The sequence below is a fragment of the Oncorhynchus masou genome, chromosome 1, assembly GCF_036934945.1.
Source record: "Oncorhynchus masou masou isolate Uvic2021 chromosome 1, UVic_Omas_1.1, whole genome shotgun sequence".
Taxonomy (NCBI): domain Eukaryota; kingdom Metazoa; phylum Chordata; class Actinopteri; order Salmoniformes; family Salmonidae; genus Oncorhynchus; species Oncorhynchus masou.
In genome coordinates, this window is record NC_088212.1 from 23,185,504 (window position 1) to 23,210,909 (window position 25,406).

At 43.3% G+C, this 25,406-nt stretch overlaps 2 protein-coding genes across 6 annotated transcripts; both read left to right on the forward strand.

Moving 5' to 3' along the window:
* The first annotated feature begins 4,499 nt into the window (after positions 1-4,499).
* fkbp15b (FKBP prolyl isomerase family member 15b) lies at positions 4,500-18,156 on the forward strand. 3 transcript variants are annotated; one of them, XM_064965451.1, is made up of 29 exons: positions 4,500-4,740; positions 9,102-9,205; positions 9,312-9,390; positions 9,514-9,583; positions 9,706-9,780; positions 9,879-9,977; positions 10,063-10,212; positions 10,336-10,404; positions 10,527-10,670; positions 10,777-10,928; positions 11,026-11,074; positions 11,202-11,318; positions 11,418-11,502; positions 11,695-11,798; positions 11,986-12,168; positions 12,259-12,357; positions 12,465-12,559; positions 12,695-12,797; positions 13,074-13,106; positions 13,569-13,740; positions 13,844-13,980; positions 15,077-15,232; positions 15,318-15,470; positions 15,683-15,775; positions 15,899-16,012; positions 16,100-16,207; positions 16,320-16,897; positions 17,095-17,206; positions 17,511-18,156. In XM_064965451.1, exons 1-29 carry the CDS (start codon positions 4,691-4,693, stop codon positions 17,583-17,585), a joined length of 3,558 nt encoding a protein of 1,185 aa, XP_064821523.1. In that variant the 5' UTR covers positions 4,500-4,690; the 3' UTR covers positions 17,586-18,156. The 3 variants fall into 3 exon arrangements, with proteins under 3 accessions (XP_064821523.1, XP_064821513.1, XP_064821531.1); XM_064965441.1 differs by having other exon boundaries at positions 4,501-4,740; positions 11,968-12,168; XM_064965459.1 differs by lacking the exon at positions 13,074-13,106 and having other exon boundaries at positions 4,502-4,740; positions 11,968-12,168.
* Positions 18,157-18,482: 326 nt separating this feature from the next.
* LOC135539536 (uncharacterized) lies at positions 18,483-23,274 on the forward strand. Of its 3 annotated transcripts, none has more exons than XM_064965477.1 (11): positions 18,483-18,612; positions 18,913-19,110; positions 19,249-19,423; positions 19,563-19,635; positions 19,818-19,936; positions 20,085-20,151; positions 20,284-20,649; positions 21,373-21,559; positions 21,780-21,943; positions 22,053-22,158; positions 22,331-23,274. In XM_064965477.1, exons 2-11 carry the CDS (start codon positions 18,954-18,956, stop codon positions 22,423-22,425), a joined length of 1,509 nt encoding a protein of 502 aa, XP_064821549.1. In that variant the 5' UTR covers positions 18,483-18,612; positions 18,913-18,953; the 3' UTR covers positions 22,426-23,274. The 3 variants fall into 3 exon arrangements, with proteins under 3 accessions (XP_064821549.1, XP_064821542.1, XP_064821558.1); XM_064965470.1 differs by having other exon boundaries at positions 18,951-19,110; XM_064965486.1 differs by lacking the exon at positions 20,085-20,151 and having other exon boundaries at positions 18,951-19,110; positions 20,289-20,649.
* The last annotated feature ends 2,132 nt before the right edge of the window (positions 23,275-25,406 follow it).

A 25,406-nucleotide genomic window follows, 5' to 3' on the forward strand; every position in this document is an offset into this window, starting at 1 on the left:
AAACAAAGGAGATGATTATGGACTTCAGGAAACAGCAGAGGGAGCACCCCCCTATCCACATCGACGGGACAGTCGTGGAGAGGGTAGTAAGTTTTAAGTTCCTCGGCGTACACATCACAGACAAACTGAATTGGTCCACCCACACAGACAGCGTTGTGAAGAAGACGCAGCAGCGCCTCTTCAACCTCAGGAGGCTGAAGAAATTTGTCTCGTTACCAAAAGCACTCACAAACTTCTACAGATGCACAATCGAGAGCATCCTGTCGGGCTGTATCACCGCCTGGTACGGCAACTACTCCGCCCACAACCGTAAGGCTCTCCAGAGGGTAGTGAGGTCTGCACAACGCATCACCGGGGGCAAACTACCTGCACTCCAGGACACCTACACCACCCGATGTCACAGGAAGGCCATAAAGATCATCAAGGACAACAACCACCTGAGCCACTTCCTGTTCATCCCGCTATCATCCAGAAGGCGAGGTCAGTACAGGTGCATCAAAGCAGGGACCGAGCAGCTTCTATCTCAAGGCCATCAGACTGTTAAACAGCCACCACTAACATTGAGTGGCTGCTGCCAACATTCCAACTCAACTCCAGCCACTTTAATAATGGGAATTGATGGAAATTGATGTAAAAATGTATCACTAGCCACTTTAAACAATGCCACTTAATATAATGTTTACATACCCTACATTACTCATCTCATATGTATAGGTATATACTGTACTCTATGTAATCTACTGCATCTTGCCATCTTTATGTAATACATGTATCACTAGCCACTTTAAACTATGCCACTTTATGTTTATATACCCTACATTACTCATCTCATATGTATTTATGTACTCTATACCATCTACTGCATCTTGCCTATGCCATTCTGTACCATCACTCATTCATATATCTTTATGTACATATTCTTTATCCCTTTACACTTGTGTGTATAAGGTAGTAGTTGTGGAATTGTTAGGTTAGATTACTCGTTGGTTATTACTGCATTGTTGGAACTAGAAGCACAAGCATTTCGCTACACTCTCATTAACATCTGCTAATCATGTGTATGTGACAAATAAAATTAGATTTGTCTAATACTAGTCTGACATTGTTAGAAATATGTCTGTTCCTCATGAAGCCAGACTGTGTTTCATCAATGATTGCATCCAGGACTTCTTTAATTATTTTTGCAAGTAGTGAGGCTAATATCTTATAGTCATTATTAAGAAGACAGATTGGACGCCAGTTATCGACGAACAGTACTTCTTTTTTAGGCTTAGGTATCAGTGTTATTAACCCCTGATTCATTGTAGGAGGGAGAACATTGTTTTTAATATTCTCTAAAAAATAATTCAAATAGGAAGGGAGCTACTTCAGAAAATTATTTGTAAAATTCTGATGTAATTCCATCAACGCCTGGTGATTTATTGTTCTTTAGATGTTTGATAGACTCTATATTCTCTTCAACTTTGATGGGTTCATCACACTGTTTAGATTCTATATCACTGATAGACTGAACATTATTCAGTGAGTTAAAACACATATCTGTGGATTCCTGACAATACGTAGAGCTATACAATTTTCTGTAAAAATTGCTACAGTATTTAGCGATTAATTTTTGGTCATCTGTAATAACACCATCAATGTTTAACTTCTGGATAGTGTTATTTTTAGAGTGAAATTTCTCAAGTCTAAAGAAGTAGGATGAATTCTGTTCTCCCTCCTCAATCCATTTTTTCCTAGATCTAATAAAGGCTCCTTCTGCTTTTAATTTATATATATTATCCAGTTTATTTTGTAACTCAATGAGTTCGATCTTCTCCTCCCCCGAGAGGCCGGCTGGGGACCTCTGAGAAAGGGAAGTTATCTTAATGATCATCTTTTCGTCCTCAGCTCTTCTGGTCTTAGCAAGATTACTACCATATTTTCTAAGGTATTCGGACACCTCAAATTTAAAGAGCTCCCAGTTCTTGCAATAATATTTTTCTTCACAAGCCTTTTCACAAAAGTGTGAGAGCAGATCTTTAACCTCAAATTTAACTATATCATTATTTAATAATGAGCTATTTAGCTTCCAGTAGGATGCTCTACCAAGGTTAATATCAGGGGTAAATATTTTGATATCAATGTAAATGGCCCTATGGTCTGTGAGGGGAATAGTACAAATATTTGTAGTAACACACTCACTATCAATACATTTGGATATAAGCCAAAAATCTATTCCGGATTGTCTTGAACCTGTTTTGTTACTCCAAGTGATTGATCTTTCAGCAGGAAACCTCTCACTCCATATATCAGTAAGATCAAACTTTTCCATAAAAAGTATTAAACCCAAATTCTGATTGGTTGGTCTACCTGGGGGCCATCTATCAGTTGAATTATCTATAGTAATGTTAAAGTCCCCTCCTATCAATAATAACGAATTGGGAAATTTAGATAACCAATTAAATATATGTTTCTCTATAGATTCAAGTAACTCATCATTATCATGTTTGGTGTTGTACCCGTAGAAGTTTACAGAAATTAGTGTAATGTCATTGTAACTGATCACAAGACAAATAAAGTGACCAAAGGGGTCACATTCCGAGTGTAGAATATTACCACCAAAGGTATTTTTCATTGTAGTGACACCAACAGAGTGTTCAGATCCATGGGAAAGCCAAATATCGTTGCCCCACTGTGACCTCCAGAAGTTGGCATCAGCCGAAATTGAGTGAGACTCTTAAAAAAAGCAAAAATCTGTTCAAAATTGTTTAGCAAATAAAAAGAAGGCCTTACGCTTCACACTGTTTCGTAACCCCCTAGCATTAAGAGAAACTATAGACAAAGACAAAACAACAAATATTATATAAAAGTATAAACTGTAGTAGGATGAGTCAAAGAAGTAGGAGCAGTGAACATAAACGATAAGGAACTGAGATCTGCACCATTTAAGTCAATTTAAAGTGAAAATAGCTCATTGCATAAACTTTGAGCTTGACGTTATCCGGCTTTGAAATTCATCTCAACTGAAAATTATGTTCAAAACCAAACCAAGGGTTCTTGTAGTAAGAGAGACTATTCTGAGAAATCAAATACAAATTATTTAAATAAAAGGGTACCTACTATTTTATGTGCATATGAAAACTGAACACAAAAAAATGAATAAAAACTGTTTTCATATACATGTTCCTAAAACCTTTTTTTTTGGGGGGGGATTAGTATTAATAACTAAATAGAACAATAACCGTGTAAAGTCAGAGCAGACCTGTATGCCCTTTAAAACAGTATCTTAGTTATTGTATACATAAAAAATAAATACAGCTTTCAATCTTCGTAAGTTTGTAAACAAAATAGGACTTCCGGTCATACAAGAACAAACTAATAAATTGAAGTACCTGAGTATTCCTGAAAAATAGCCACCCGATGCTTGTTAGGTAAACAACATAAGGAAAATGAGAATACCATGGCTGAAACCATCAACCTGTTCCTTCTGGTGAGATTTTAGGGAGGAATATGGATTTCTGAACCGTTGATGAAGCCTCGTTCTCCGACGAAGTAAGCATCCTTTCCCTCACTTCGTGCTATCTTGATCGTTGGCCACAACTTGTTCCTTCTTTCTTTGTCCTCCGGGCTGAGATGCTCGGCGAAACGCATACCATGGCTCTGAAGGAAGGCGTTCTTCCTAGCAGCTTTCTAGACAGCATCCCTGTAGACTCTGGCAGTGAAGAGGATGATGATGATACCTCTTGGTCTTGAATCGTTTCGCTGTTGCTTCTTGCCGAGGCGATGCACAACGTCGATGGTATCACCAACTTTGTTATTCTCTGCAGATGCGGATAGCCTCTCCTCGCACATCTTCATTCTCCACATCTGGCAAGCCGTAGAGTCTCAGGTTCCATCCTCTTGTGCATTGTTCCAGATCAGTGAGACGTCTATGGTAGACATTGTTGTTCTTTTCCACACTTTTTTCAACTTATGCCACTCTGGTTTTCACATCCTTGATTTCACCACAATCAAACTCTAGTCTTTTTCAAGCCTTCGATAACCATGGTGTTCGTGCCAACCTTTTCTCAATGGCGTCAGACCTGGGGTTGATGAGTAAGGAGAGGGTGGCCACTATGTCAGAGTTCATGTTGTTTTTTTTGGAGGGTGGAGGTTTGCACTGAGTAACCGGTAAAGAGGGGAATTCGTCATCTTCAACAGCATTCGAAAGCATGATATTATCCATAGGCCAAGCGTGGTTATGGCAGTTGTCCATAAGCACGTTTGTCTCTTGTTGATTAGCAATAGAACGGCAAACTTCTTCCTTTCTATTTTTGTCACGACTTTGTATAGACATGCCGAAATAAATAATCCAATTATTATTTAAGTAACAGTAAAAGTCTTATATCTTGAACAAATAAAAATAGTAATGACTGTAAACTTGTTTTTTTTCACAATCTTTCTGAAGTGTGGTACGGAGCTCGGTAAAAAAAAAGGGTACGTTCAAGCTGCCATCTCGGCACCTCCTCCAATAAGGCCATTACCCCGGAGCAGAACAATTCACAGTACCATGGATCAGGTGATATGTCAGCTGATGATCATAAGAAACAGGAAGAGAGATTAGTTGGTGTCCGAGCGTTGTTATTTCTCAATAAGTATTATATTTATCAACCCAAGAAAATCATAATATTTGAGAAGTAATTATTGCTACACGAAAGAAAATACATTCAAAATGTTTGCCGCTGATGACGAGGATGGTGATTTTCTGTCGCCTACTGGAGGGTGAGTTTGCTTTCTTTCAGGCTAACTGGCTAATACCAATCTAGCTAAACCATTTTTCTTTGACATGAAGCTGTGCTTATTTTGTAGCTAATGGATGCTAAGATATCTTGCTTGTTTGCTTTTTTTAGACACTTCCTGATTTGATGTAGGTTGGGCTATAATTTTCACAGAGCTAGCTAGGTACTGCTCCCACAGACGACAACTGCACCGATGCTATTGAAAATGGCTAGCTGCGAAATCATTTTGATTGACACTGTAGCCAACTACCCCCTGAATTCACTACAACAATTTGAGGTAGTCAAGCCCATTCACACATAGTGTGGTACATTGTTAGATTACTTGTTGATATTGCTGCACTGTCGGAACTAGAAGCACAAGCATTTCGCTACACTCGCAATAACATCTGCTAATCATGTGTATGTGACCAATACGATCTGATTTTACGGAATTGAGCTAGTCTAGCTAGAGCTAGTACCTTGCACAATATAAATCGAAGGAAAGCGTAACCTCGCCTTACACTTCGCGCATCCCCAGTTAGAGCCCTGTGTTCTGAGACAGGCTTTGTCCTCCACCTCTCACCCATAGACAGTAATGCATTGGATTTGCATGTACAGTAGGTGTCTCATGCAACTGGTTCAGTTGCAGGTCACGGTATTTGCTATATCCTATGTTTTGGGTAGTTTGATTTCACCCCAATATGTTTTTCCATTTGGCTGTGAGCCCGATTTCAGTTCAAGAGGTTTGGTACCACAGTTGCTGAATTAATAGGTCTGCTATGTCTCATCTGAAGTTCATATCTATTCAGTCACTTGAACAATGCAGGGTAGCTGCCAACTAGGGCATGTTGTTTTGCTCTCTAACATTTCCTGGTTAGTGGGGCATTGTTCATTCAGATAATATGATTTGGAGGAATAAAGCTTGTCTGGGCCAAAAGCAGTGGAGGAGGGGGAGGCTAGGGCTGTGGCTCCTAATTCCTCTCACATGCTGCTAGTTAGGGCCAGTAGGGCGAGGGCTGCCTGCTCCTTCACATCATCTCAGCAAACTGGACTGCAGACGTAGCCAGAGCACCACAGCTCTTCCAGTGATATGGTGTCAAATCTGCCATGGTGGTGTGACTGCATTGGTGAGCAAGACATTGGGGAAAGGAGAGGAGGGCATTGCTAAGAGTGGCAACACTGAAACTTAGTGTGTTGTTGGGTGGCCCATGCCTGTCTGTGGCCCATGCCTGTCTCTTACAAGTGGCTAAACGGGCTACTCTTCACCAGCAGTCGTCAGCAACAAAGACCCCGACCTACAGGTGCCTACAATGTCTTCTGCTCTGAGGGATAATGACTACCTTTGGAGGGAGATCCAAGGGTCAGTATGGCCCTGCTCTGGAGGGAAAAGTTCAAATGAAACCTAATGTTTTTCATCTCAATATTGAACAAAGCATTAATTTGCCGCTTGTGGTCTGTCTGTGGCAGTTGAGGAAGGTCATGGTTTGAATTTGTGATATGGTTCTTCTGCTGGAAAGCATGTAAATGTTCTTGTGATGTATTTACACTTCAGTTATGGCAACATATCGTTAGAGATGATGGTGCAATACCTGATGATGTAAGCTATTCTAGTGTGTATGATTTATTATATCGTAGTAAGAGCTGCTGTGATAAAACACAACTGTGAATGTAGGTTGTTTTCATCTTTCATTCAACAAACTGTTAAATGTGGAAATGGGCTACTTGACTTATTTACATGAACAAGTAATTTTTGCATTTTCACTTGTTGGATGCAGTTGCTTTGGGATTTGGAAATCCTCAGTCTTTTTCAGATGAAAGGGCTCATAAGAGCAGCTTTTCTCTGTTGTGTGGGCATGGGTCTTGATATACAGTGTGTGGTGGCTGTTTAATAAACCAGGCATGGGGCTTGATATACAGTGTGTGGTGGCTGTATAAACCAGGCATGGGTCTTGATATACAGTGTGTGGTGGCTGTATAAACCAGGCATGGGTCTTGATATACAGTGTGTGGTGGCTGTTTAATAAACCAGGCATGGGGCTTGATATACAGTGTGTGGTGGCTGTATAAACCAGGCATGGGACTTGATATACAGTGTGTGGTGGCTGTATAAACCAGGCATGGGTCTTGATATACAGTGCTGTAAACCAGGCATGGGTCTTGATATACTGTATAAACCAGGCATGGGGATATACAGTGTGTGGTTGATATACAGTGTGTGGTGGCTGTATAAACCAGGCATGGGTCTTGATATACAGTGTGTGGTGGCTGTATAAACCAGGCATGGGGCTTGATATACAGTGTGTGGTGGCTGTATAAACCAGGCATAGGGCTTTTGTTCTCTGTGCTCAATATAAATACATTTTTCACTTCAATTTGTTGTCAGCTGAAATCAGGAACGGTAAGCAAGAAAATTGTTGACAATGAAATGGCAACAACTGAATTGACAGAATAGCGTTAGCTTTTTATCCAATGAGCTGTTTTTTGTCTCTATAGAACATATGTGTTTATCTGTTTTGAATTTGACTTAGGAGAGTGTAGTAGACCTACCTCATTACGGTACACTAATAGGGCTTCTGCAGATTATGGGCTTACAGAAATAACACTTGCTCTATGTCTGGGTTCCCCATCTCGCAGCCTGCGGGTGATTTAAAAAAATAAATAATGCTAATAATAATTTGGTACCCCAAGTTTTGAGTGTTAATTTTATTTTTTACTTGTTGGACATGAGACTGCAAATCAGCTCCAAGTGATTTTACTTTTGGAAATCTGTTTCAAAGTATTCCCACACATTGTAACGAGATGTGATTCTATACAAATGTAAGCAAGTTTAGAAATTGTTTGGGCTTCTTGTGGTCAATTTGCAGTCTACAAATGAGTTGTAATTACAGTACATGCAGAAAGCATTCAGACCCCTTCAATTGTTCCACATTTTGTGATTTTACAGCCTTATTCTAAAATGAATAAACTTTTTTTCCACAAATCCATCAACACACAATACCCCATAATTACATTTTTGCAAATTTCTAGACAACTAATATCACATTTTCAGACCCTTTACCCAGTACTTTGTTGAAGCACCTTTGGCAGCGTTTACAGCCTCAAGTCTTCTGGGTATGACGCTACAAGCTTGGTTACACCTGTATTTGGGGAGTTTCTCCCATTCTTCTCTGCAGATCATCTCAAGCTCTGTCAAGTTGGATGGGGAGCGTCGCTGCACAGCTATGTTCAGGTCTCTCCAGAGATGTTTGATCAGGTTCAAGTCCGAGCTCAGGCTGGGCCACTCAAGGACATTCAGAGACTTTTCACAAAGCCACTCCTGCATTGTCTTGGCTGTGTGCTTAGGGTCGTTGTCCTGTTGGAAGGTGAACAGGTTTTCATCAAGGATCTCTTTATTTTGCTCTGTTCAACTTCCCCTTGATCTTGACTAGTCTCCCAGTCATTGCCGCTGAAACATTCCCACAGTATAATGCTGCCACCACCATGCTTCAATGTAGGGATGGTATTGGCCAGGTGATGAGCGGTGCCTGGTTTCCTCGAGACATGACGCTTGGCATTCAAGCCAAAGAGTTCAGTCTTGGTTTCACCATACCAGAGAATCTTTTTTCTCATGGTCTGAGAGTTCCTTAGGTGCCATTTGGAAAACTCCAAGCAGGCTGTCATGTGCCTTTTACTGAGGAGTGGCTTCAGTCTGTCCACTCTACCATAAAGGCCTGATTGGTGGAGTGCTGCAGAGATAGTTGGAAGAGTCTTGGTGGTTTCAAATTTCTTCCATTTAAGAATGGAGGCCACTGTGTTCTTGGGGACCTTCAATGCTGTAGAAATGTTTTGGTATCCTTCCCCAGATCTGTGCCTCGACACAATCCTGTCTCGGAGCTCTACAGACAATTCCTTCTACCGCATGGCTTGGTTTTTGCTCTGACATGCACTGTCAACTTATATAGACGTGTGTGTCTTTCCAAATCATGTCCAATCAATTGAGTTTACCACAAGTGGACTCCAAGCTGTAGAAACATCTTAAGGATGATCAATGGAAACAGGATGCACCTGAGTTCAATTTCGAGTCTCTTAGCAAAGGGTGTGAATATGTTTGTAAATACATTTTAAAAAACTAAAGAAATTATATATATTTTTTATACATATGCAAACATTTCTAAACCTGTTCGCTTTGTCATTACACTGTATTCTGTGTAGATTGAGGAACATCTATTTTTATACATTTTAGGATAAGGTTGTAATGTAAAATAAAATGTGTAAAAAGTGACGGGGTCTGAATGCACTGTATGCTCCGCCTCCTAGACCATCCGCCCAAGACAAAGATCAGCTTGTGGCTGAATATAGTTGATGATCCCTGCTGTGTTATTTCAGGGCAAAGCTGGCATCACTTTTTGGACTGGACCAAGCACCTAGTCAGGGGAATGAATCCTTCCAATATACAGCCCCTAAACAGCCTAGGAAGACCTTGAATCCAGGTAAAAACAATTTTAGCAATGGAAGGAAATATGACCAATGTTAGGTTAACATGACCAGGTGAAACTGAGATTGTTTACTGACAATAGAGCATGTTTTAATTTCCAGGACCTCCTGCCCAGAAACCCACTGGCCCTCCTGGTGCTCCTGCAGTATTATTGGCTACAGCTATCCATGCTTTCAAATAGTGAGTATCTTTAAACTGTACAAATGACTTGAAATGCCGCCCTGTTGGTCCTGTGACAAGACCCATTCATTTGTTTTGAGTTCATGACTTACTCCATAATTGATGGTGCATCTTTTTGTTTAGTCTTAATGGACAGTATCAGAAACAAGGAAAGCTTGGAGCTGCAGTCCTGGGTAACCACACAACCAAAGAGGTGTGAGCAGAGATGTGCTTTTATTTTTTTAAATGTTAATGATTTCTGTCTCTTTGAACATGCTCATCATCATGCACGTTTGCTAACAATGACGTAAAAGTTCCCTGTCTGTTTTTTCGTAGTACAAACTCTTGCTGTACGCCAGTCAACAGAAACAAGTGACTGCGGCCACGATTCATGTTGGGTTCGTCTTCACAGTGAGTTTGTGTCAGAAGAATCTGAGCAAGTGAGGAGCGAGCCAGTTGGCTTCACTTAAAGAATCTCAGCTCTTACTCTTTCCCATTGTCTTCTGCAGGTTCAGCCCAGCAACTACTGCACTTTTTATGACGACCAGCGTCAGAACTGGTCCCTGATGTTTGACACAGACAAAGCTGCCGTGGACTTTTGTAAAGAGGTGAAGGACAGCAGATGGACTCTGAGTTTGATTAATTTAATACTGATATAAAAGTGATTGAATTGGCAACTTGTCTTTGATTTAGGTGTGTTTGGCAAAAGTGAACAGCGCCCCCTCCTTAGATATGGTGGTGGTGCAGGACCTGACACTAGGGGAGGGGCAGGGTGTTGAGAATGGAGACTCCCTGGAGGTTGCATACACAGGATGGCTCCTGCAAAACCATGCCATCGGACAGGTAAGATATCGCTTTGTTTATTGTGCCATTAGAGACCAGCGCTTTGCACATTGCTGTATGTCCTCTTTGCCCTGGGATGTAGTGGTACAGCAGTGGTCTTGTAATATTAAACTATTGTTTCAGGTGTTTGACTCCAACCTGAACAAAGACAAGCTACTACGACTGAAACTTGGCGCTGGAAAAGTGATGAAGGTGAGTCATTGATGTCCTATGGGTGAGTCAATTGGGTTGTATAGGCGCAGCTTCTGTTCTCAAGAAGAATAGTAGGGACATGTGGAACTTACAGCTTCCTCACTCTCCTTTCTAATTGCCAGGGCTGGGAGGAGGGCATGCTGGGTATGAGGAAGTCAGGCCGGCGTCTCGTGGTGATACCCCCCAGTCTGGGAGACGGCTCCCAAGGAGTGGCCAACTGCGTCCCAGCAGACTGCACACTTATCTTTGAGGCAGAGCTACGACGGGTAGGATGTCCAGCATCTCTCAAATGGGACTGTCCGATAACATTAAGCCAAAAGTCGCATTTGATGAGTTTCTTTGTCTCCTCATGCTCTTCTATTGTGTCCTCAGTTGAAGTTGGCAAAGGACAGTGTGTCTGACCGTGCCAGTGCTGGGTCTCGGGACTCTGCTGCCCCCTCACCTGCCCCCAGTATGGAGAACTTGGGCCCGGACCTTCCAGCAGGGCCCGCTCAGCCCCCTTCTACAAGCCCCGGGAGACCAGGGTAAGAGTACAGGCTTTCCTGAACACTCATAACCATCTCTCCCAGCTCATTGCTTGTCTTTGTCCTTCTTTCATTGTTTTCACCCTCTCGTTTTCAGGGAACCACTACTTCGGGCAAAGTCGAATTCCATCAGTGAACAGTTGACAGTGAGCGCTTTCTCTTCTGAGTAACATTAGACTTTAATATAAAATGTTCAAAGCTGACTTGTTTGTAACCCAAGCCCTATCAGGCTGATGAGGTATAACCTACTCCTTAATCTTCCCATGGCGCCAGAATCCAGATGCCACCAAAGCCAAGCTGATCTCTCGCATGGCCAAGATGGGCCAGCCCATGTTGCCCTTCATGGCAGGGCCCTCCTCTCAGCCAGACTCCAGTGACTCTGAGATGGAGGTGAGATGGAGGGTCCAAGGGATTGTATTTTCACATCGCTGCACCTACAGAATATGAGCTGATATAATGATGCTAGATATAACCAGTGTCTTCCTTCAGGACCCCAGTGTGTCCAGACTGAAGGAGCGTCCTGCTGCTCCCTCTCCTGTGCAGATCTCCCCTGCTCCCCAAGCTCCAGTGCAAGGTGAGCTCTCCCATAACCTCTGCTGGAGTCATCACTCTCCATGTTTAGCTGGCCAATAAATTGTCTAATATCAGTTTTTTTAAGACTCATTTAGACTGATTTGCTATAAAACTTTCTTTTCAGTGTGTCAATGTTTGTTGATGCCCTGGGTGTAATTTCTCAGTTTGTACATAATGTGTATTTTTCCTACAGTGCTTTCCTACCCTCATGGGGCACCACCCTCTGCCTTGATGCCTGTCGCTATGACAACTGCTGCTCCGCAGCCTGTGATGCCAGGCTCCGCCCATGCCTTTCAGGTGAGAATGACAAATGTCATTTTCATCGTTCAACTGTCAAACATTTAAACTAATTTCCATGCTATTTTGTATTGGCTGCAGAGCTGACTTAAAGGCTAACCTCCTTTCTAACAAATCTTCCTCCATTCTCTGTTGCGTCATTGAATCAGTCTGTTATGTTTTTTCATAGCCTTATGCCTACCCACAGTCCTCTATGGCTCCCTCTCAACTTCAACAAATGGGCCAGATTTACCCCACTCAGACAGTGCCATACATGGGAGGTACTGGAGAGGTCACTTCCTTCCTCATGACTGAAGCTCGGCAGCACAACACTGAGATCCGATTGGCTGTCGGCAAAGTGGCCGATAAAGTGGACCAGTTGGCGTCAAAGGTCAGCAATATTATTATTATTTCTCTTTCTGTATCAGACATTTCCACCTTCAGTATGACATCAGTTTTTCATTTCTCATCAATTTGACAGGTTGACGACCTTCAGAGGCAAGGAGGCCACTCATTGGCTATGCCCAGTGTTAATATGGAAACATCCATGATTATGCACAACATCCAAAGAATCATTCAGGTATAGTCTGGTTGGGGGTGTTAGGGATTTAATTCCCTAATAACACTTTAGTAAAATGTCTACATGTTTTTTTTCTCTCAATGTATCTCACTATATTTACTGTACAGGAAAATGAATCTTTAAAGAAGGATGTCTATGAGAAGAGCTCACGTGTAGAGGAGCAGAACCACAAGATTGGGGAGCTCATCAACCAGAACCAGAGGTAAGACACAGACATTGATGCAGAAGTTAACATTGGGGGATCTAAAATGGCACCATATTCACATACCAATTTCAGACACAGCTGTTGATTTTCTCTGCGTGTCCAGCCAGGCTTGTCTCTTTTGTTGTTGTCCAGGTACATGGAGCAGAGTAACCTGCTGATGGAGCAGAGGAATGATTCCCTGAAGTCCTCCAGTGAACACAACCAGGTCCGGGTGCTGCAGGCTGAGCAGGATAAGGTAGATCACAGTACCACCACCCTACCGTACTTCTTCTGTATATACTGTCATCACCCTGCAAGGAGGAACTAACCTTCTCTTATACTCTCACAGCCAGGGCTCATTATTCTCACTTGACTTAACGGCTCTATTACTGTATCTAACATGGCTTTATGGATATTAGTGTTGTTTTTGTCTGGGGACTAGACTAACAGAATGACTGCTGCAAGCTCCTGGCTATTTGTCCTGCTGTGTTCCTCTCAGGACCTTTTAGTAGTGACTGCTCTCTCTTTCCAGCATGCACGGCCTCAGGACCTGTGCTTGGGCCAGGTGAGCCTGTTAGCTCTCGCTCTACCTTCCTCCACTCATCCTCCTTCCCGTCCCCCTTTTTGCTGACTTTTCATTTTTTTTCTTCAGCCCTTTCCTCCTCATCAGTCATCATAATTCACCAGTCATCTTCTTCCCACAGGATCATGCTGTCATGCTCCATGTTAACTCTGTCTCTCACTCATCACGTCCAGCCAATCACCATCACCACTGTCCGCTCGCACTGTCTATGGCTGTGTCCCAAAACTCTGAGATGGCCTCCTTTCCTCGTCGCCTTTCCTTTATGACCACTGGATAAAGGACTGGACACGGACAGTTCCCAACATCTTGATTTATTTCCAGTCAGATTAGTGATCGTGAAGGAAATACGTTAGTTTAGGTTATTGGGACACAGCCTGACATTGGAGTGTGTATTGTATAGACCGACAACACCACTGACTAACAGTACTTGTCTCTGTCGCTCAGGTGCGTCTGACAGAGGAGCTGGCTACGTGTACAGCGCGGGTGTCCCAGCTGCAGCAGGAGGCCACGTCTCACCAGCAGAGGGCTGCAGAGCTGCAGAGCAAACTGACCTCTGCCCTGCAGGACAGTGACACACACTGCACACGCATCTCCTCCTTAGAGACCCAACTGGAAGGTTTGCACTACTCTTACATAATGATGTGCTATAAACACAATGTTTTTCTTTTAAATTGGTTAGAAAGGTGTCAGTGAGAGTGTGTTTATGTTGGTGTGAGTAGAGCTAAAGGAGACGTCAGAGCGAGGCCAGGCCCAGTACCGTACAGAGAAGCAGAAACGCAAAGAGATGGAGCTCAGAGTTAACAACATGGAGGAGGAGTTGCAGGACCTGAAGATTGACAAAGAAAGTCTGGAACGAGTGAGTATGGCACAGTGTCTGTGGGCTGTTTTCTCGCAAGGGCGCTGGTCATGATGGTATTCCAGGGCGTGTTTTCAGAATGTGCGCAGATCAGTTGGCAGGCATCTTCACGGTAATTTCCAACCTCTCCTTCTCCCAGTCTGTAATGTTTTAAGATGACCACCATCATTCCTGTTCCCAAGAACTCTAAGGCTTCATGCCACAATGACTACCACCCTGTAGTGCTCACATCTGTCATCACGAAGTGCTTGGAAAGGCAGGTTATGGCACACATCAACTCCATCATCCTAGACACACTCCAACTTGCATACCTCCCCAACAGATGCATAGACGACGGAGTCTCAATTGCACTCCACACTCCATTTTCTGATGACCCAACGGTGGTAGGTCACTGGCGACGATGAGACAGCCTACAGGGAGGAGATCAGTGACCTGGCACTGTGGTGCCGGGACAACAACCTCTCCCTCAATGTCAGTAAGACCAAGGAGCTGATCGTGGACTACAGGAAATGAGATGGCAATCATGCCCTCATCCACATCGACGGGGCTGTAGTGGAGCGGGTCTAGAGCTTCAATTTCCTCTATGTCCAAATCACTAAGGACTTCAAATGGTCCACGCGCACAGCGCCTCTTCCCCCTCGGGAGGTTGAAAAGGTTTGGCATGGGCCCTCAAATCCTCAAAAAAGGTTCTACAGCTGCACCCTTGAGAGCATCTTGACTGGCTGCATCACTGCTTGGTATGGCAACAGCACTGCACTTAATTGCCTGGCGCTATAGAGGGTGGTGCGGACAGCCCAGTACATTACTGGGGCTGAGCTCCCTGCCATCCAGGACCTCTATATCAGGCAGTGTGAAAGAAAGGCCCAGAAATCGTAACCATGTACTTGTGCACGTGAGATTAAAACGTAATTTTTAGATTTAGTCTCCAACGCTTACGTCTCTGCTAGAAATTGCCAAAAGGCACAGATCTAGGATCAGCTTACAGATCGCAGTTCTCTTCACTCCTATACCATAACCTTCACCAATAGCGTGGGAAAAGGACCTAAAACTGAAATTAGATCGGTGTCTAAGTGTAGCTTCATCTTTCTTCTCTTAGACGCTGTCAGACAGGAAGAGGAAGTGGCAGGCGGAGAGGCAGCGGTGTGATGAGGAGATGGAGGAGCTGAGGAGGAGCAGCCAGCAGGACATGGACAGTCTAAAGACACAGCTCCGCAAGGCCAGGACCAGCACTGGTCAGGCGGCCTCAGAACAGGTACTGTACAGGGTATAATAATATGTCTATGGGGAGAGGGTGAAGAGTAATTGTGCGTGTGCGGCTGACTGCGTGTGTGTTCCAGCTAGCCCAGCTGCAAGCGGAGCTGGAGGAGGAGTGGAAGGGGAAGTGTGAGCGGGCGTTGGCCGCAGCCAAGGAGCAGCAGGGGCGTCAGATGGCTGAACTGGTAGAGCAACGGGACACACTGGAGCAGAGACTGACCCAGCTACAGGAAAAGGTCAACAGCCTAACCCATATTATACCGTATACAAAGCTTTCTCTCTCCTGATGCCCCTTTGGACTCCTGAGTTAGCCACACAATATAAAAGTATGTATTAAGGGGATTTGTTACTGTTGTTATACAGCAATGGAATTCCAAGTTCTAAGGCTGGGAAATTACTTGTGTAGCTTAATCTGTGAGAGTTTAGTGGTTCTAACGCATTCTCACAGTTCTCAGCTCTGAAGCAGTCCAGGGACTCAGAGGAGCAGGGCCTGCTACAGCAGCAGGTACAGGACGAGAAGCTGCAGGTCCTACAAGAAAAGGTACTGATGTGTTTACATGTTAGTCTAGCATTAGCAGCTAACTCTCTCCATATCATAATGAAGTCCTCTTTCTCTCACACCCACATTCTTTCTCTCCTTTTCTCTCGTTCTCCTCTCTTTCAGTATTCAGGCCTGGAGGAGCAGTCATCAGCTATGAAACAGAAGCTTGAGGGGCGAGTGGCTGAGCTGGAAAGGAGGCTGGCAGAGCAAATGGGCCAAGAGGACACTGCAGGGGAGGTGAGAAGGACACAGACATGTTTCACAGCTGAGTGTCTGTCTTACCTGTACTTCATGGTTTGATCCTAGCCCTGTGTGCCCTGGCAGGTGAAGCGTGTGATGAACGGAGTGTTCCACTCTCTGAGAGGGGAGTTTGACCTACATGAGACCTACACAGGCAGCGCTGTGCTCAGTATAATCGTCAACACCATAAAGGTACTGCATCTCTGCTTGACAATTATCGAGACTTATATCTTACTGTGTTATTCACAATGGAGATGGACTGAAAGGGATTTGGGTGAATTAATGTTGGTGTTTGACCCTTCAGAGTGTTACGTTGCAACTGCTCAACGTTACTGAGAGACCTTCGTCCCAACGGAGTGAAGAGGTGGTGGAGGTCAGTGACGTGAAGCTTCGAGAGAAGGGACCACCACAGGATGTCCATGTGAATGGAGAGGAGGAGCAGAGGGTAGAGTCAGAGCAGCCTAGTGAGGCCGTTGGGCAGAGGGAGGGAGACCCCAGAGATGTGCAGGAGAGGGCTCGTCTGGAGGCAGAACCAGAGACCGAGAAGCCGACTAAGGTGGAGCTAGCGTCAGACATCCACACAGAACCAGAGCAGCAATCACACTCAACCCAGCCACGACCAACATCTCCCGAGCCACTGGGAGAGAACACCACCGAGGCTTCGGAACCCACTGACATAAACCCTGAGGAGAATCTGCCCTCTGAGATGGGACAGGGATGTCTGTTAGAAGGTGATGTAATTACCCCAGAGGTGAAGAAAGTGAGTGCGACTATTGAGGGTCCCATGGGTGAACTGGAAATAACTAGCCCCAAAGCCACAGGTCCTCCAACCCAGCCCCCACCTCCACCAAGCCCTCTGCATGACAGTCCTGGGAAAGTAAGGTGAGTTTTCTAGAGAGACCAGTGAACTACACAACCCAGTCTCATTCAACTGAGCCTTATCTATGTTCATAATAAGTCTGTTGTCCCTTGCTAATATGCATGAATTCCTGCACCTCTCTCTGCCTTCTATCTCCCCCCTGCTCTCCCTCCTTGCTCTATTCTATGTCCATTCTCACTTGTGTGTTCTATTCTCTCAGTCTGACTGAGGGAGTAGGAGAGGAAAATGGAAAGGAGACATTTTTCCAGAGCACAGCCCCAACCAAACCCCCACCACCACCCCCCACTGAGGAGGAGGATGATGATGAGCTGGTGAGGAAGGATCAGTAGAGCCACACCAGTTCTCTCAGATTTATACACACTGCTTCTGTTCCCCTTGTTTGTCAGTAAAGTTAGTCTGTTACATGGCCTACTGAATAGTACATCAGGTAACATAAAGCTGGTTTCAAGATATAATTCAGTGGCAGGTTCCTCTGCTGTTGAATGTCTATGACAGGAACTTGTTCTGAATTACTTCATTCATTTCCAAACAGTCTCATACTTTTTTTTGTGGTTGGTCAGCATAGGATTACGGAACACAACTCACATTTGATATACTTTCCCCATGTTTTCTAAGAGCTTGAAGGGGCGACCTCCCCCAGCCCCTCTGTTTGGCGATGAAGAGGATGAAGATCTTGACTGGCTGGGCTGAGCAACAACTGCAGTGATAAGTCTTATTAGTCTTGAAGGCCATCCTCTAGAGATGATTTCCACTGTCCTAGAAGAGACTATACCTGGATGAACATGTAGTGAACTCAGTCTCTGTCTGAGATAAGGGAACTCTGAACAATGTGAGTGAGAAGGACGTCCTGTCAGACTGCCCTGAACACTGCGGTTAAAGATCTGTGTGCCATGTTGAGATCTGTAGGGCTGACCTGATTGCTGTTGCATGAAAGCCACCTTTGATCAATTAAGTCTGAAATCCACCAGAAATCACCCCCATGCAATCAAAGTCAATCCATCTGTTAGCCCTGTAATTTGTTGTTTTCATTGGGTCTTCGAGACTAAAATGATGGTCTAGGGTATTTTAACTACTGTAGCTTGATGTTCATTTATCTGATTTGATTTAAGATGTCTGTTTGCTTGTTGTCAGGGTTACAAGGCTGTTGTGTATTAATAATGAGGGCTTGATGCTTCAAGAACATCTAATTTTTAAAAATGTTTGCTGAGATTCATTCCAGAAAATAAAAAAACATATATAAAAAATATTTTTTTATTCTTCTTGTATTTCCACAAGATATTGCACCAGAGAGATTTCTGCATCATTTTGGTATGACATCCATAATCAAACCAACGACATGCAATCAATGAATGCTGATACTGCTAGAATATAGCATAATTACTGCAATTAAAACGTTTAAAAATACATCGAAAAAACTGGATCATAATTTGGTGTTGACACATTTACCATAACACCATATAAAGTATACCTAAAAATAGTAATGGGTATGAAAGGCTGTGCAGAGCATCCTCCAACGGAGGATTGGTTTTGGTGTAAAAACTGACGAGCAGGTGGAGACTAGTATGGAAGTGTCTCGCCGTTGCCTGGCAACGCAAATTCTGACAGTTGGCTCTTCCTGGGTAGCTAGCTAGCAGAGTTGTTGACTAGCGACGTTTATTTTGATTTGGCTAAATTAGCCTAGCATAGTTATTCCGTTAACTAGGTTGCCCTACACGAGGTACGTATGCGTTGCACTCGGATTGGGGGTTCTGCTCAATAAGTATTGCAGAGTTAACGTTACTGTAGAAATGGCTGGCTAGCTAACTACTAGTACACTAAGTTTCTCTTTAAAAAAAGTAGTTTCCTTCCAATTGACGAGAAACAGACAGATCACAAGGCCAGGTGCTTCTCCGTTATAATATTCACAATAGCACATTAGCTACATAGATTGAACCAATGTAGCTAGCTATTATTGGGAATGAATTCTAAGTGGTATGCTGGTATGGACATTAGATGGCTAACAGTATATGTACTACAGGAAAAGCTACATGATTGCATTCTCTCACTCCGGTGTAGTCCATGGGCAGCCTTGCCAGAGAGGTTTTGGATGAGACACACTGTTTCTGGGCGACGTGCGCTCATCCTTGCTGCTGGGAGTCGGAGCAGCGCATTGCCAAAGGCGTCCCACACTACATAAGGCCAAGAACATCAGATGGGGGCAGAGCCCCTGTAGATGGTAGGCAGTCATGTATTGCAATTCAATTTCTCTCCTCTCATTCAAACACACAGCAGTACTGCAAAATGCATTGAGCAGCTGCTGTCTCATATGGACCATATGTCAAAGTGGATTAACAGTGCTGTTCTTGCTGTTCAGTGGAAGAGTTTCCAACCCTTAGTGTGGTTAATGTATCGGAGTGGACTGAGGGCCAAAAGACCCCTAAAGGGAAGCTGCTTTACAAGACGCGTAGCAAGGAGAATTTTGCCACAGATGCCTCTCTAACTCTTCTCTCCAGCCAGTCACAAGTCCAGCAGCGGGAGCATAACACAAGGTTAGTAATAGCCCAATAAGTCAATATAGTATATTGCCATTCAGTATTCTGAAACAGAGAACAGAGTTATCATTTATAGTTGAAGTTTAAACAATGGATTTACATAGGGGTCGTCCTACTCTCTAATTCTTCTTTGCAGTACAGACCTTCACGTTCCAGGGTTAAACTCTGTTGACCAGATTCCTCATAATAAACAACGCAAGGAAGTAAAGGTTCGTCACAGTTACACAGAGACAGTAGGCCTAAAGTCAGACGCAAGGCTTACTGACTTTGTCTTACACACTTTGTTGAAAACCAAAGATGGAGTTTTTGTAGGCTATACTTTTCCATGGTGAGTAATATTAATTGAAGTATAGTTGATCCAGTGTAATGTTTGTTGTGGGTATTATTGCAGCTCAGCACAGCTCAGATCAATCAGTTGGCCAGCTGTTCCAGTGCATCATGGGGCTCTGGCTCCCTAGTGATGTGGGTACCCAATCCCCAACACATCCCGCAGTGCCAAGCCCCAAACAGGTCACTTGATTTATTGTATTTGATGTTGATTGTATCTTTATTTTTCATCATTCTCAGTCACCTTGTGCTGTACTTTTTATGTTGTAGGCCTATTACCTTTTTAGGCGTTAAACTTGGCAGATATGCAAATGGCCTTTTTTGATCACAGGCCTAAATCTCCCTATGTACCTGTCAAGGAGCTCATTTGCCTTCCGTCCTTAAAAACCTCAAAAATTGTGAGTACCATATTTACACGGCTTTCATAAATTGTATGTGGCAGGTTATTTGTCTTTGTATTACATTAGTGTTAAAGAATAGGCCTATTTCGTTAACCAGTTACATTTACTAGTCTTTCTTGTATATTATAGAACAGAAATCCAAGAATTGAAGTCCAAGAGTCCAAGAATGTGCGGAAGAGGGTGCCGTTCCAGCTGACAACATTGACGTCAAAGCCGAGAAGTGAGCATGGGTTGAGCTCCCCAGTGGCACAGCAAACTGTCCACCCAACAGACCTTGCCCTGGCCAAGCCGGACACAGACACTGACCCTAAGAGGGAGGAGGAGGAGGCCCAGACCCAGGCTCATACCAGCCCACACCCTCCCCCAGCACCCAGGATCCCCAGTGCTTTCCTCCTCAGGAACAAACCTGTGGTGTTCCACAGTGTCAGGGACAGGGTACTGAGAAGACACACCCAGCAGGACCTCTCAACATACAAGTACAAACTGGACAGCAAGGTCACACATACTATCATACTACTGTCCCATGGCATTCTCCTTTTACATAATGATTCTCTGCTCTGAGTATGACTGGTCTGTCTGATCATTAAAAGGCCTGGCTCCAGTGCTGTTTAATTTACATGTAACCAACAGCCATGAAGCATGTTGCTGCCTTTCAATCCATACTCATCAGGCTTGCTGAGTGGTTGAGAGAGGGGGAAAACCCTGCTTTGGCTCCACAGTGAGGGAGAGTCACGGGAGAGTGAGACTGGGCATTGGTTCTGGAGATGCAGGCACCGATAGCTCCTATTACACTCAGCTTTTCTGCCTGGTTTTATAACTGTTTATTTTCTGTTTTCAGCATCTCGTGTAGGGAGTGGTCAGTAGTCACGTACTTCCTCGAACAGCCAATCTTTAGTCCAGGAAGATTGGAACAAATTCCTGCTCAGCTGTTGATAAATAAATGAAGAGTTTAAACTTAACTGAATTATTGCCAAATACACTGTCTGGGATGTATGCTACTTATTTTAGACAACACTTGTCTATTGTAATGTCCTGTTGTTGGGTGGAAATGAAGTGAGGAACCGCTAGTTTAGTTGAAAATATATATATTTTTGTAGAGTGTTACACTTGAATAAGGTAAATCTGGCAACCCATGTTGTTGTTTTGGTTGAGTTTTTTTTTTTAGCTCTATTTTAGCTCTATTTCCTTTTTCTTCTGCCTTCATGGCTCTTACTCTAGACTGGTGGGGGTGGCATTGACTGGGATAGTCTGAGAAGACAGACCTATCTGTGGAGGAAGCACAACCTTCCACCCAGAGAGAAGCCATTTCCCCCAGAGGACATGACTGTCAGCCAGATAGGCTTTGGTTTCTACCCCATCCCAAAGGCCATGCTCCATCACGACCCAAGGAGCCCTCTGTCCAAAGGTAACACACTGGAGCTCTAGGCTGCATATTGTATGCAAGCCAGGACGCTGTGTCATGCTGTCACAAAGAGACTTACAGATTTGTAGATTTGGCTTCGAATGGATCAAGGTGATCAAAGAACTGCTCATTTGTAACAAACTTGTATATGTTTTTCAGTGTGATGCCAATAGAGAGAAAGATTGCAAAGAATGTTGTTGAGGAAGATGTGTGTGCATTGCAGGTCCAGCTGTGTGGCGCTGCCTGGAATGTGTGGATGGGATGTGGTGTGGCCATGGTGGTGGTCCACTGGCCTCCATATCCAAGTGCCTTAACTCATTGGTGTCAAACAGTTCCTTCAAGTTCTGTAGCAGATCCAACCTCAGCTGTCAAAACCCCTTGCACCAAGTAATTGTTCGACTCTACATCTCTCAAAGCTAGCCAACACACTAAGTGTGAACCAATCAAAACCAAAATTTGTCCCTGCATTTGAAACTGATCTGACATGTTTTTTAAGCTCCTAGATGGAGATTACCTAAGTGATGTGGATCCAGGCAACAAGGGCACCATCGCTCCTCAGAACTCCATGATGTACCTTCATGACACAGCTTCAAACGACAGTGGTGAGTATATCAATACCTTATAGGATGATTCTCAGTTTTTAACGTTTATATTTGTTATTGTATCATCATTCATCTGCTACTTTTTAAAATGTATGTACATTTGTACATCAGAAGTGTCCATATATGCAATATATTCTCAGATAATCTTCCTAATCTCCATGTGATTCTACAGACTGTCAAGGAGAGGATAATGAATTTGGCTTATGTCCAGAGAGAGATGCTGAAGGAGGTCTAGGATCCCTAGAGAGGCCAGGTAGGAGCTCTTAGGACAAAGGGCACAGGTCTTCAGGGTCCCAGCCATCCCCTCCACCCTCTAGCTTCAACTCCGATACCTACGGAAATGGTTAACCTTGAATATGAAGAGACGGACACTGAACGATCCAGGACTAAGATCCAGGAGTAAATGTACTCATCATGCCTGTGAACATTCATATATTTAATCCAGAGCTATCCTTATGCTTTTGATAAATACATCTGGTGGCTTGCTTTTTTTTCATGTCAAGTATAGCCTAACACGGTAACGTAACAATAAACACTAAGTGTACAAAACATACACTTGCACTTTCCATGTCATAGACTGGCCAGGTGAATCCAGGTGGAAGCTATGATTCCTTATTGATGTAATTTGTTAAATCCACTTCAATCCGTGTAAATGAAGGGAATGAGGCAGGTTAAAGAATGATTGTTAAGCCTTGAGACAATATAGAAATGGATTGTGTATGTGTGCCATTCAGAGGGTGAATGGGCAAGATAAAAGATTTAAGTGCCTTTGAACGGGGTATGGTAGTAGGTCCTAGGCGCAGCGGTTTGTGTCAAGAACTCAACAGTTTTGTGTATCAAGAATGGTCCACCACCCAAAGGACATCCAGCCAACTTGACACAACTGTGGGAAGCATTGGAGTCAATATGGGCCAGCATACCTGTGAAATGCTTTTGACACGTTGTAGAGTCCATGCCCCGACGAAGTGAGGCTGTTCTGAGGGCAAAAGCGGGGGTGTAACTCAATATTAGGAAGGTGTTCTTAATTTAATGTTTTGTCCACTCAGTGTATGTTAACTTACATGATTTATACTGCCTAATCCTTGTTCAACAATCAACAATTCTTATTCAGTTATGTCATGATTCAGTATTTGATTATTTGACATTAGTCAGCTTCATGGTAGCCTTGCATATCAGGATTGGAGGTGCTTCTCACCACAGGGTTTAAATGGAGTCCACCACCTTCATGGATATGAGAGGGCACCAGGTGTCACTGTAGAGTCATCGAGGAAATTCCCAATTTGGCTGTTTTGATCAGTTGCCATTGCCAACCTCTAAATATTTCACTTTAAAACATAGTTAAAATGTGTTTTTATTATGATAAAATCGTCTACAAAAGATAAACTTGGTTCCACATATTTTGGGAGCTCTGTCACAACCGTGGCTCCTGTCCGTCCAGCAGCCCAAATATATACATTCGCCATGACAACTGAAAGAAGGGGCTCTGGGGTTAGATCACATCATAGGGCTAGGGCTATGGTTCAGTCAGTTTGTTTATGGAATAGTTGATGGTACCCCCTCGACTCTCCAGCTGCGCTCATTTCCGCTCTCTGTCCTTGGCCTAATTATGACTGCAGCAGCAGTCAGTGGTTTGTAATGTAGCAGAGGATGTGAAGTCCAGTGTTGGTGCAGGAGGTTAGGCTAGCTGTGCTACTGCTAGTGAAGTAGACGCCCAGGAGAGGTTTCCTGCTGCTCTGCCAGGTGCTCCTCCTATGAGGGCCTCATTGTAACAGTACTTATTAAGCACGGACTCTCACTGTAACAAAGCTGGGTTGAGGAAAGAACTGGCTGAACTGAACCTGTCTGATGCCCTTTTTTACTTAAATTCTCTCTGTAAAAGGCAAGGTTTTAAAAGCAGAAAGTACTACATGAACAAGTTATAATAGTGATGTGTTCAACATGTTTCTCTCTTACTCCCTGAACCCCAGAGCATCTCCTATCAGGGAAAGGCATCTTTCTGCGGCGTGTTCATTATTGTATAGATTTGATTTGGTATTTTCTTCCTATTTTAAAGGTCCTGTTTTGATTCAATTTACCAGGGCAGTGGTGGAAAACGTACCCAATTGTCATACTTGAGTAAAAGTAAAGATGCCTTAATAGAAAATGACTCATGTAAAAGTGAAAGTCACCCAGTAAAATACTACTTGAGTGAAAGTCTCAAAGTATTTGGTTTTAAATGTACTTATGTGTCAAAAGTAAATGTAATTGCAAAAATATACTTTATCAAAAGTAAAAAGTAAAAGTATAAATAATTACAAATTGATTATTAAGCAAACAAAAAGGCACATTTTAGATTTTTTTTTTAATGGGGCACACTCCAACACTCAGACATAATTTACAAATAAAGCATTTGTGTTTAGTGAATCTGCCAGATCAGAGGCAGAAGGAATGATCAGGGATGTTCCCTTGATAAGTGTGTGAATTGGACCATTTTCATGTCCTGCTAGCCATGCAAAATGTAATGAGTACTTTTGGGTGTCAGGATAAATGTATGGAGTAAAAAGTACATTGTTTTCTTTAGGAATGTAGTAAAGTAAAAGTTGTCAAAAATATAAATAGTGAAATAGTAAATTACAGATACCCAACACAACTACTTAAGTAGTACTTCAAAGTATTTTTACTTAAGTATTTTACACCACTGCACCAGGGTATAAAGAAGCCATTGATTAGGAATGACCTCAAGTAAGTTGAATGTCAGAGCAAACAAACTGGCCTATTTTTAGGTGGCATAACACTGAAAATTGGTCATTAGATATTACTGCCTGCTGCAAGCTGCTGGATAACGAAGTATCTAACTACTTAAAGAAAGTATTGCTTAATGCTCTGAACTATGATAGTGGAGTGTAAATATCCAGTAGGCCTGACTCCTTTACCTGTACATACGTAGCTGTTTTATCATCAGCTGTAGATTGAATGAAATATCAAGTGTATGATGGGTTACATTTTCTAGGCTATTACCAGACTAGTGGCCCATTCAGTCACAGTAGGCTTTATGTGTTTGTGTCACCATCCCTGTTGGATAACTCTGGAACTTTCTGTTTACAGCTCTTTGCGATAAAATGTTCCCCTCTGAATCATAGGCACCACTGTGTAATGGTGCCACACAGCCCGTCCCCCTCTCGCCTCCCCACTAAACAGGACACTCTCTGTCAGGCAGCTACACCAGCAACTCCCACACTAAAGTCCCTTTGAAATGCAAGTTCGGTTTT